Raw genomic sequence first — 12,751 nt, 5'->3', positions numbered from 1 at the left:
CAAGAGGGGCATTGGGCGAGGGAAAATTACAAAAAGATTATATTCTGCATGTTGTACTGACTGGGCATGCAGCTCTGGTAAGGCTAACACTGGACACTACAGATGAGCCCCAGTAGTTACAGCTTCCAAAAATAGAGAAATCAATGTGTGCAAGAACACCACAGGGGACTTAATCGAGGAAAGGGTCCACTCATTCTGCAGCTTTTGAGACCCCTTTCTACCAGTCCCAAATGCCTATATTTGGGTGTTTTTTTTTTTTTTAAGTTTTAAAGAGAGTGGCAGGGAGAACATCTACTCAAGCGGCAGAGGAATGTAAACTCTGAAATGAAGCTGAAGTAAAATGGGTATGGCAGTTTAGCTTCATTCGCCGTCCTCTAGAAGAAGCGACCAGAATACTGCTTCACACTGAAAGAGGAGAACCACAGACCAGTGAGACAGAGCACTGTGGATGTGTGTCATGTGTTCAAAAGACTACTAGGTCTTACAGTGGTTCAGAAATCAATGTTTTTAAGCATTGCTACTACATCATGTCATTTCTATTAAAGATATAGACACTAGGATTATAAACTTGGTATATAAGCATTTCCATATAGGTATATTGGGTTAACATGGAAACTAGAGTTAATACAGGTCATTCTTTTCTTATCCCACAGAATAAAAATCCATTAGTAATGCTTGTTGATTGCAGTGTATGATCTTTTATCCACAGTATTTCAGCTTTTAAGCACACGTCATTCAGAACTTTCAGAGAAGTAAATGATTCAACTTCAACAAGGAGAGGTTATAGGTTTTAGTTTCTGAAAGTGTAATTCTACCTGATATATAGAAAGTCATATTTTATAATCATAACCTTTTAAAACACAAAACATGTCAAAAGTTACATAAGCCACAACTAAAAATTGTCAAAGATTAAATAAGATTTACACATGGAAGGCATATCAGGAGTAGTGTAACTGTGCTTTAAGTTTACTCGCATTGAAAGTAGGCTAACGTGCAGATATATATGTTACAAGAATGTCAGAGTAATGTAAATACGTCGGTGTCAAAGCAGGGTTAGTGATACAGAAAGGCTGTGAGTTTGGGGGGAGGGGCAGATGAGGCTGGGCCTGTGCTGTAGGGCAGACTGTGATTTGTTGTCACTTCATCTAACTAACAACAACAAAATCACAAGTCTTCCACACAGAAGCAAGCCAGCTTTCTCCCACTGTCCTGGGCTCCAAGTCATTTGCCCCTCAGTCATTTTCAATTTGGGTTTCTTTTCCAAATGGAACTAACAACCCTGTATAAACATCAAAAGGAACAACAATTCCCCCACATTTAGTAAGAAATTGTTAGTCAAGCAGAGAGAAAAGCATACCATTTGCAGCCAAGTGTATTTGAAGTGTCCCCATGCCATGGTGTTTCATGTCACAATTGACAGGTCAAAAATTGACCCAAAATTAGCTGCCATGTGATTGACTACACTGCACCTTCTGATGTCAAGAGCAGCTCTGTTTAGTTACCACAATCACTGTAAAGAGCCAAAAAGCTTTCTACTTTAATGGCATGTGTCACTCGCTGTAAAGTAATGCTCATGCACTCCAGCGTGTCGTTTCAGTTTAAGGCCCTAGTACAATTAGATACTTCAAATACAGTTGATTCAAAACAACAGAGACAAAGGAAAAGAGAATGGGGAAGTATCAAAGGTTAAAAGATAAAGTACAAGTTTCTTTATAAAATATAACCACTTATTGGACCCAATAACAAAAAATGCTAATCATCAGGTCCAGTTTCCAAACTATAGTTCCCAAAGCCTGGCTGTTTGAGCATGGACTTACCTGTTCTGTAGCAGATACTGGGCATTCTGGATCTGATCTTGTGTTCCTGTAATGGTGATTATGCGGTCCTCCGAGCCCTCCAGAGGCTCGTCGATTTTGATTGAGGCTCCCGACTCATGACGGATCTGCTTGATCCGCTGCCCTCCCTTCCCGATGATGGATCCAGCCAGCTAAAATAGGAGAGGATGCTTAAATCTTAATATGAAGTATAATAAATATTTTTAAAATCTCAATGAAAATATTTCTCAAAAATATCAAATCTCAATGAAGCTCCACTTGCGTGCAAGTTCATGCTTGTGTGTGTGTGTGTTACACTGCACTCACGTCTTTGGGTATGGTCACTTGTGTTGTGATAACAGGACCACCAATGTCGCCGTAGGAACCTCTACCACCTGGCAAAAGTCATACGTCAGGCAAATGCATACCTTAACCCTACACCTCATGCACCCAAGATAAAGGTACAATATATACTCACCAGATTGGAAGGGCTCCCAAGAAGAGTTATTATCTTCAGGCAAAGATAAGGGGAAGAAAACATGATCAAGACATTAGAGCTATGAAGAAAATACAAGTGAAAGAAAGACAAGAAACACTAGTTATTAAGAGGCGTGTCATACGATTGAGTAGGAGCAACCTTCACTTCATATGCATGCGCGTGATATGCGTGTAGGGGTGTGTGGGTGAAGAGAGGGTGAGATATTATATTGGGAATAAAGATGAACACTCACCATATCCACCTCCACTCTTGTGTTCAAATGAAGAGAAAATAGATTAAAAAGTGTTAGCCCAACCAACATACCTATAAGAATGCGCACGCACACGCACACACACACGTCATGATAGATATATATATATATATATATATATATATATATATGCGAAATAATTCGCTTTTTCATCACATTATTTAATGGTTGTTTGTTTTCAAAATGCCCAAGCAGGTTCACGCGAGGTGTGCGAAGTCACGCACAGCGTCACTTGCGAAAGTATAAGGTCGCATTTTACTTTATGTTGCACATTGCTGTTTTAATAGTGCACATTGCTGCTACCAAAAAAAGCCACTAGATAGCAAGTGCCCTCTGTGACCGCTTATTTTTTTTATTATTATTTGTTTTTGTTGTTTTCCACTGAGAACAAGATTGTTACATTTATCTTAATTAAATTATTTAAATTTGACCATTAGTGCCTAATGTGGTGTATCGGTTCCATCTTATTTACTTTATTACATTATTTTTTGTTTCCTTTTCATCTTTAATTTCTTAATATTTTCCTTTGTCTTTATCTTTGCTTCCTTTTAATGTTTCTTTTTAAAATTTATTCTGTAAAGCACTTTGAGTTGCATGTATGAAAGGTGCTATACAAATAAAGTTTATTATTATTATTATTATTATAACAGATCACTTGTATCACTTATATCAAACCCAACTTTGAAATAAGATATAAATTTAGACTAATCTAAAACTGGAGTAGGCCTCTCTGCTGTGTTAAAAAAAAAAAAAGAAAAAAAAGAAAGTAAATCGAGAATCGAATCGAGACCCTAAAATCGGAAATGAAATCGAATCAAGGATTTAGAGATTCGTGACACACCCGATATATATATATATATATATATATATATATATATATATATATATATATATATATATATGGGAACTGGGTCAAAATGGGTAAGCAAACTATGATGACTTTCAACTTGATAGTTTAGCTCGGCTGTATTCCTAACCAAATTGCACAGTAGAGGCGAGAACGAGTTTTCAAACCTGTGAATTACAAATCGGACGTGTGTTTACATGGATGCAGCCACAAAGTCGCCAGGTTTGCTTCATGGAAAATTCATTTTAGGAACGTAAAGTGTTACCGGAGCGGAGCTCGGAGCGGTCGTTTTCTGCATGGTCCTAGCGCTAGATTCGTCGCTATTTAAATATTTCTTTTTAACCGCTAAAACTGCAGAGGACCAAAACCGGCTTTTGAAAAAGTCCCCCCAAATTACGTCCGTGAGGTTAAATGTACTAAATGTTGGCTTACATTTCAAATATCATGTTTAGCTGAATAAACATGTTATCAACCCCTTTTAAATGTACAGTATGTAGGCTTACAAATTCATGTTTAACTGAATAAACCGTTGAACACGAGTAGTCTACATTTTATAGAGCATGTTTTTTTTCTTCAAGTATCAAAGTAGAACAGCTTTCTCAAGCAGTCATTGATGCATTTTGGAAACAGGAGATGAGCCCCTGGTCTAATGTACCCTCTGTATTAAGAAACCCTATCTCAAAAACTGACTTTTAGTCATTACTTGGGTAGCACGAATATGAGCCATTTTAATATAGATTAATCTAGATTAATTTCAAGATTTCAGTGAGATTAATCTAGATTAAAAAAATTAATCCATGCCCACCCCTAATATATATATATATATATATATATATATATATAATTCATGACATTTGTGTGCTTGCACGCACACACGCACACACACACACACACTAAACAGCAGCCAAGTATCCTGTATTCTATGCACTTGAAGCAGCCTTGCCCTGAGTTCACTGGTGAATGTGATGGCTTTCACCTACGTATCTAACTGCTCCTTGGTAACCAAGGCAACAAGTGATTTAAAAAATCCATTGCCTAGCAACAGACCAAACTAGCGTACCACGAATAAGAGCTCCACATATGCATCCATTACACCATTATTTCACAGAGACAGAACAACCAGTTCTACCTGGGTTTTCCAAATGCTTTTCCAAAAAAGTACCATTTCACCCAAACCAAGAACTCAATAACTTCAATGACAAAGAGCAAAAAAAAGCCAATGTATACAGCAGGGTAAAGGAACCAGTTACTCACCATGCTTTCATAGCGGTCTCCAGGTCTTCCCCTTCTGTCACTTACAGCAACACAGTGACAGAGACTTTTGTAAATTAGCTGACCACATTTATACAAATGGTTCTAATAAGCATGTTAGCCAACTGGACCATCACTTCAGCACATGAATATTGTTGGTCTTCCCAAACGACTTAAAAAACTAAAATAAAAGGTCATTAAAAAAGGTCACCAAATAAAATAAAAAATGATGGATATTCCGAAACTACTACTGTGAAGAAAACACACATGTTCATGACAAACATGTTAAGTTTCATCAGGAATATTTATGTTTACTATTTAACAGAAAATAAATTCCATAATTTCCTTATAGAAATTTAATACTCGAATTTACTTACTTTGGTCTGTCATCCATGTTGCTATGATAGCTCTGATGGGAAAATCGATCACCTCTGCAGAACAATAAAAACATGGCATACAACATCCTGTGAACCTATAGGACTGGACACTGGTAAATGGAAAGATGAAATTAAGTCTACAAGGCTAGTTTTGTTGGCTAGACCTTTACAAGTCTACAAGTTAAAACACAGTGCTTTGTCCCACATTCAAAGGACAATAAGTCTTTGTAAGAGCCTGACTCACCCTCCTCTGGGTGGTGGAGGAGGAGGCAGAGGCAGATTTCGAGCACGGCTCCCTCCCCTTCCTCCTCTTCCTGGTAGGGGTGGCCCACGACGGGGACTCATGTCATCGTAGTCCCGCCTGGAAGGAGGCATGGGCCGTCCACCACGACCAGGGGGCATGCGGTCAAAAGTCCCACGCCCACGCATGGGGAATCCACCCATGGGACGCCGACCTCTCTCCTCAAACATCATGGTGAAGCCACCATAGTCATACGTCTCATCGTAAAAGTTTGGGTCATAGGGCTGGGCACGTCCTTTAATAGGAGCCTGATCAAGATGGGAGATACAGTGTGAAGTTCTTATTGACAATTTCTGTCCTTGCATATATTGCAAGCTCATTAATTGGGAGCTGTACATTCTAGCTTTTTCTGTAGGTATAGTCACCTCTGATGTCAGTTCGAGGATGACCTTGATACACTCTATCACTCGTTGAGGTTTACCTCCTACTAAAACCACACGGTCTGTTGAATGTGGGCAGCACTCTTGGAAAAGTTTTATCGTGGTCTGTGTATTCTGAATGAGGGAAAGAAAATACGTTTTTGAAAAATTTTGGCGGCACCACGAGCACCATACTTGATTACACACAAGCAACTATGTGCTTTTTCAAGATTCAAACACTTGATTTTGAATCTCATTTTAATCAGTCCACTTTTACAACACTGTGGTACTTTAATATTAAAACTTGTTATTGTTAGGATTTATGAAATACATTGTCCTTATAAATCAACAATCCTGTTTTATGCCCCAAGCCTACTACAAAAAATACTTTAGTTAAGAGCGTGTTGATGAAATGACAATAAAATTGCAATATTTAAGACAGTGAAAGGGCAAAAAAATCTGTTCTGACATCCCAAAATGCAGACCGTGGCCTGATGCTATAAAGAATACCCATGAATCAAATGTTACCCACTGGACAAAGAAAAAGCTCCATGTTTGCAGATGATGTGAAAGATTCTAGCAACCCTCATGTTTCAGAGAGAAAATAGAATAACTGGGGTCAACAAAAATTCCACATTTATTTAAATGTGCCATATTTTTGTCAATTGTGATTTTCACTGCAATCAAAATTTGTCCTCCACATTTTACCCATGTGTGCAGTTAGAAAACACGCACGCACACACGTGATTACTAGGGGGCTGTGGATCACACGTGCCCAGAGCGTGGTCACAAGACCAGTTCCCTACCACCAGGCCATGACAGCCCCACAGTTTAAGCCACCTCATGGACAACATATAATATTTACTCTTCAAAGCCACTCAAAGTTATGGTTAGATAACACCAAAGCAGAACACAAGATATGGGAACCCAATTTCCTTACTGCGTAGTATGCTTGTGGATTTGTGGAGTTTTGCTTTCAAATGGTGAAATTGGCTACACATACACTTTCACAGATTCCTGAGTATTCTATGGCAAAATCTTGTCAGGAGGGGCAAAAGAGCCAAGCATAATCCACATGCTATAAAAGAGGTCCATCTTCTAAACTATTAAGCACACATTAGAGGGTTTTCCATCCACCGAGTTTTTGCACATTTTGAAAATGCGCATGAAAAAAACTGGATGGAAAAAGACCAAAATTCGCAAAAACCCCCAAATATCGCAAAAAGATTTTTGCGCTAGGAGGAGGTGGAAAAGTTAGACTATCGCATCGCCAAAATTCGGAAAAACTGGATGGAAAAGGGTTTTTCGCATAAACGACGTATCATGCCTCAAGTCATGTGGTTCTGTACACGATCGCGATGTAAAAATGGCAAATGCATACAAAAACAGTTCTGGAGAGAGCAAAAATTGAATTTAACTTCTCCATGTATAGAAAAGAAAAAGAAAAAAATGTTTCAAAACCTCAACGTGCAAAAATGCGTAACTGCCAGATGGACGTAAAACCACTATTGTTTGGCGTCCTCTCACGTGATCTAAAGTTTATTCGCATAACTGTAAAGAATGGAAACAAGGCTTAATTCGCATTTTTTTCTGCCGAAACTTGGAAATTGCGCATTATTTTTTCGAAAGGTTTGGATGGAAACCCGGCTATTGAAGATAAAGCAACTTGCCTCTCTCAGTTCCTTTATCTTGGCACCTTTAACACCAATAATGCCTCCGGCCAAACTCTGATGAATCAGCAGACGTAGCTCGCAGTCAAAATCAATGCCATTGTAGTGCTGGTACTGTTAGATACACAGAGGAAGTTCTGAGTCATGATAAAAACCTAATATTTGCTAACAGCCTGAAAACCTGACTAAATATTTACCTGAGCTTCCATAGCATTTTATATTGTCAACTTGCAAAATTTAAGCACTTTGTATTGTAATTAAAAACTGAGATGTTATTGATTATACATAACAGAAATCTTATAAGACTGTAAGATAACCAGTCCTTACCTCCTCAAGAGTGGGGATGATCTTCAGAAGAATCTCACCAATGGTCTCAATATCTGCACTAACACTCAGGATACTGCGGCAGCACAGCCAGATGATAAAACAAGCATATTGGAAGACAAGAGCAAAACAAATGGACACAGACCTTTAGATCCACATCACAACAGTGTGAAACAACTCATTTAGGAAAAAAGATCTAGCAAAAATAACCAAAAATAAAGAAACTAAAAAGAAAAAAAATAAGAAAACATGAACCAAAAATAAGCCTGCTGAACACATGTTTAGGTCTTCCAACACTGGACTGAAGTACAAGTAACTGACATGCACTTGCCCCTTGTACATTCAACAATAGACATCAGCCCTGCAGAAATGGATAACAGTGGAAGAGCTGAGCATCAGTGGGCACTATGCGCTCCGCAGGCCAGGAGAGACAGTTACTTGTTTTACACTATCCCACCATCAGCGAATTTTGAAAGGAAATCCTTGGCATTACAACTAACGTGCTATTAGCACATCTTCTTTTGGTGGTAGTAGACGAGGGGTGAGAGAGAGACGTGGGGGGGGGGGGGGGGGGGGGGGGGGGGGGGGGGGGAGTTCAGCCCACAAACAAAAAGTTAAAGCAGAGGAGGAGGGGCACTAGAGCTGGAGCAAGGTGACAGGGTAAGGGCCTGCTGGGTAAATCAAACCAGCAAGAGATGCAGTACCAAAGACAAATTAAAGACAATAGTGATGATGACAGAGAGGGCAGCGCAACAGCAGCAGAGTCATGGACAGTGATGTTGAGAACAGTAAAGTGACGGGCTTGGGTGGGGTCAAGCTAGGCCGACAAGGACAGAAGGACAGAAAGGGGGGAAAATACCTTGCTTTTGAACAATTCACAATCAATATCAGAGCAAGAAACAACAGTAGCAATAACAATGAAAATATATTTATCTTAACAATTCAAGCAGCCCTCCTTCCATTCAAACTGAACAACTTGGAAGGGCCTCTCATGTGGCAGAACTGACTTCATAAAAATACTTCATTGACAAAGAAAAAAGGTCCCAAATAAAAAAGACTGAATGGGGTGTTGGGGAGAAGGGGAGAAGACAAAAAAAAATAAATGGTACAATACATGTTTCTGAAAAGGGGGGATTCTATGTATTTAAAAATGTTAAAATGAAACAGAAGGCAAGTTATCAAAGACATGTGTTCTCTGTTCTAATCAGGCAGTGAGGCAATAACTGGTGGGACATACCGCTCTGGGCCACTGCTGTCTGGGACTGATACACTGGCATTGTACTGCATTGGTCGTGGAGGTTGGCATTGGGCAAGGGCATTCAATCACATGTAGTCAAGTAAGGTGCCCGTTTAGGAAAGGGCACGTTTATGGGGCCAACCAGGGTGTCAGGTGGGCGGGCGTTCAGGGGCGGAGGTTGGGCCAACGTCAAGGTGGGCAACGCAGGAGGGGCATGTCGATCCAGTACATGGGCAACGGAGGAAGGTGGCCAAAAACAAAAGTAAAGGAGAGGGAAGAGGGGGAGAAGGAATACATTTTAATTGAATACAAGGCTATACTCATCACTCTATTGTCCAAAAAAACTTGAAGAGACTTGGCAACGAGTGCACAAGAAACAGGGCTGGACAGATCTGAAGACAGTTTTGCTACAAAACTATAGCAGTTAATATAAGACTATGGGTCAGCTCAAGAGTAAAGACATCTGTTTTAGGGTTTCAGCACACAATGGATAGGCCGTCGAGACATCGCTGTCGGGGAGAGAAAGAGACAACCCTGAAGCGAACTTGAGTTTGAAATATTTTCCCTTTACTGTGAAAATACCAAAACCCCACCCACAATCAGGCCCCATTCAGATAGCTTGAGAGTCTGTCCAAATGAGCTAACCAATAGGTACAGCACATCACTGTGCCATATAAAGAAGAACAAGATCTTCAGGTTCAAGTGGCATGCAATATTTGGGTTTATCGCGCTTACAGATGCAATTACAGTAACATGATTCATCTTGTAAATTGGTTTTTAAATCAGAACTTTGACATAGAGTCCGAATTGTGGGATTTAAATAATCTTGGTGCCTTCTTGTTTGAGATCATATCCATATCGTGGCTAAAACTTAAAAAGTAAACAAATAAAAATATGCGGCCCAAAAAAATTAATGAAAATAAAACAAAAGAATCAGTAAATATGATTGCTGATGACCTGAAAGCAAGTCCCACCCTGAGTGATATACACAGTCCTCTCGAAATACTCACATCTGTCCGAAGAGCTTTAATATTCTTGCCAGCTTTTCCAATCACTGCACCTGCATTCTGAAAGGCAGAATGAAAGTGTATATACATTTTGAATTGCCAATTCTTTTTTCTGGAGCACATTTTGCAATCACTGTCCCAATAAATATGACATTTAAAGCTAAAATGTATTTTGTTTTACAGGAAAGCACCAACGTACTTTACTCTGCAGCAAAACTCTCAGTTCCACCATCTCATCTGTGTTACGAGAGCGCTTGAAGGCTTGCTCTTCATCCATGTCCTCAGCAGGGCGCTTGCCTACCGGAGTAAATATTTAAGTGTCTGAGATATGAAGAGCAGCTATTATCATTTCCAGAAACTTCAGCTAGCTTATTTTTTTAATGATGAAAAAATAACTAGGTAGGAAATGGTTCGTCAACTAACAACATTATTGGGTAGTAAATATAGAACATAAAATGAGTGCCCAAAGTCCAAATACTGAGTAAATTGCTCTAAGCATTAATTACCTTCTGTGGTTAAATGAGTTGACACCAGTGTGCTTTTAAAACTAAATTTCACTTACCCAGAAACAAGACCTTACCGTTAGTGTCAGTGTTACTAAATGTGATCTCTTCTTCCTGCTGCTCAATTTCTGTCTCCATTGTCTTATACCAACGGGGAAATTGGAACGGGCTCTCCTCTCCGTGTGTCAGCTCTGAGGGCCACACGGTAAGAGTGAGCACTTTGCCCTGACCACATCTAAGTGTTTTTGTTTGCTTGTTTTTGTGGGCGTCAACAATTAGATCTTAATTATCATGCCCACTGCAGAAATTTGCATTACCTAACCCTGAGCTTAATAGCTGCTATTTTAATATTATTAAAATAAAAATAATGACAAGGCGTTGGCGAGACCGCTTACTGACAATCAGTGTGTATTACATGTGTGTGTATGTATATGTATATATCTCGATTATGCGAAGGCAGATTGTTACACAATCCTGAAAGGTGGCACAGGACCCATCAAGGCCCACCGCACTTCAAAATGGTGCGTGGATAGCATTTATGTCGCTAGCTTCAGGTTTCGGTTTCAGTAAAAAAATAAAAATTCATATTAACCTATGTAGAGCAGCGGGTTTCGTTACTATTGGCTATTAAGATGTTTATAAGTACGAGAACTAGGTACCTACACATTTTCTTGAGATCAAAGTCTTGGCAGCTCCGAAGCTAGCGCTACCCATTCACAAAATGGCTTGCTTTCCCGGCATCACTCGCTTTAGCATAGCAAATGTTGTAGCTAGCTAGCAGACATAACTCTGTAACGTTAGCTATTTAGCAGGAACATACATAAAAAACTAAAGACAACGACTACGTTAGCTTGCTAGCTAACATTAGTTTAAAACAAGTCGTACTTGCCAAGCAGCTAATTACTTAGATACCATAATGCGGTTTACATAGCTAGCTAGCAGCTATCCAGCTAGAAAAGGCAAGTTGATTGACTAGGTAGGCAGCCTCTAAATTACCAGGAAAACCACTCCATTTTGTGGCTAGTGAGAGAGCTAATTTAGAGGCAAGTCCAAACTGCGCGTTTCAAGTAACTAATTAATGCTAACAGTCTTATATTTAAGTATCAAATCTACGCTCCACGCTGCGCGGTTACAAGTTCAGTTGAATTATTAATTATCACACTGGAAAGGCAGTTAAAACAAACCTGCAGATGGGCCCGTTCGTCGCTACAATATTTGACCAGGAAACCTACGTATTCTAACCTGATTTCATTGCATATTTACGCGTATGTCTGTCTTAAGTTGTGATTGGCGGAGAGGGCCTTGGAAGCGGTGTCATTAGAGAAATTTCATTGGAGAGTCCAGCAGTCAGATACAAACAGTCGAACAATATCACAACAATTGGTTTATTTTGATGTCAGTCAACGCGAATTCCCTCAATCGTTTGATCGACTTTAACTTTATTGGCTCCAGCGCTATCGTCATAGCAACCGCTTAAACGATAGCACGGAAATATTTTTCATATATATTTTGGGGAAATTATTATTACTGATTTTCCACCTAAAATGAGAAAAGGTTTCTCAATATATATATTGTTGTTCGAATATTTGCAACAATCCTCGAGTAAAGGCAAGTCCTTATTAAAATATACTTCAAAATTCCATTCAACTGCATGATGCCTGGTTTCATTTTCACCAAGATTATTTGCTTTCATTCAAAGATGTATGCTATTTTATATAAACAATGAATTCAGACTATTCTATCTTTTATATGTTGGTCCTTTAAAAGTTCACCAAGCTTACCTAGACTTTGACCTTAAACAGATTTACACATGGTCCAGATCAATCTATCTACCCATCCATCGATCCATCCATCCATCCATGGTCATTGTAGCCATAATATTAGTAATAAGTTAAGAGAAAGCCTTGTATTGACATTATACTCATCAAGTCAAATCAAAATTTATTTAGAAAGTGCTTTTTAGTTGTTGTGACAAAGCAGCTTTACAAGTGTCCGAGTCCAAGCCCCTATGAGCAAGCCAAAGGTGACAGTGGCAAGGAAAAACTCATGAAAAAGATCATGAGGAAGAAACCTTGAAAGGAACCGAGAGTCATGGGGGGGGGGGGGGACCCATCCTCTTCTGGCTGAGGTCGGTCACAATGACAACAATAATTAGAGAGATACATAAACAAAGAAGTGATGTGAATGATAAATAATTCTCATAGTTGTGTGTATTTATATACATGTCTTCTCTATGTAATTCTAATTCTTGAGAGTCCTAGACTTCTTTTGAATAATCTGTTACATATTTACCACATCACATATCTTTCTTC

At 39.2% G+C, this 12,751-nt stretch overlaps 1 protein-coding gene across 4 annotated transcripts; it reads right to left on the bottom strand.

The window, feature by feature from the left end:
* Positions 1–214: 214 nt before the first annotated feature.
* hnrpkl (heterogeneous nuclear ribonucleoprotein K, like) lies at positions 215–11,770 on the bottom strand. 4 transcript variants are annotated; one of them, XM_077012078.1, is made up of 16 exons: positions 11,624–11,770; positions 10,517–10,630; positions 10,136–10,233; positions 9,940–9,996; positions 8,930–8,973; positions 7,696–7,768; positions 7,369–7,482; positions 5,705–5,833; positions 5,283–5,587; positions 5,039–5,092; positions 4,665–4,704; positions 2,546–2,561; positions 2,293–2,325; positions 2,142–2,209; positions 1,818–1,987; positions 215–405 (listed from the first exon to the last, which is right to left on the bottom strand). In XM_077012078.1, exons 2-16 carry the CDS (start codon positions 10,575–10,577, stop codon positions 375–377), a joined length of 1,293 nt encoding a protein of 430 aa, XP_076868193.1. In that variant the 5' UTR covers positions 10,578–10,630; positions 11,624–11,770; the 3' UTR covers positions 215–374. The 4 variants fall into 4 exon arrangements, with proteins under 4 accessions (XP_076868193.1, XP_076868195.1, XP_076868194.1 ...); XM_077012080.1 differs by having other exon boundaries at positions 4,665–4,698; XM_077012079.1 differs by lacking the exon at positions 11,624–11,770 and adding an exon at positions 11,103–11,572.
* Positions 11,771–12,751: the final 981 nt, after the last annotated feature.

Source organism: Brachyhypopomus gauderio, chromosome 7, assembly GCF_052324685.1.
Source record: "Brachyhypopomus gauderio isolate BG-103 chromosome 7, BGAUD_0.2, whole genome shotgun sequence".
NCBI lineage: Eukaryota > Metazoa > Chordata > Actinopteri > Gymnotiformes > Hypopomidae > Brachyhypopomus > Brachyhypopomus gauderio.
This window is presented reverse-complemented; position numbering and strand designations above follow the sequence as displayed.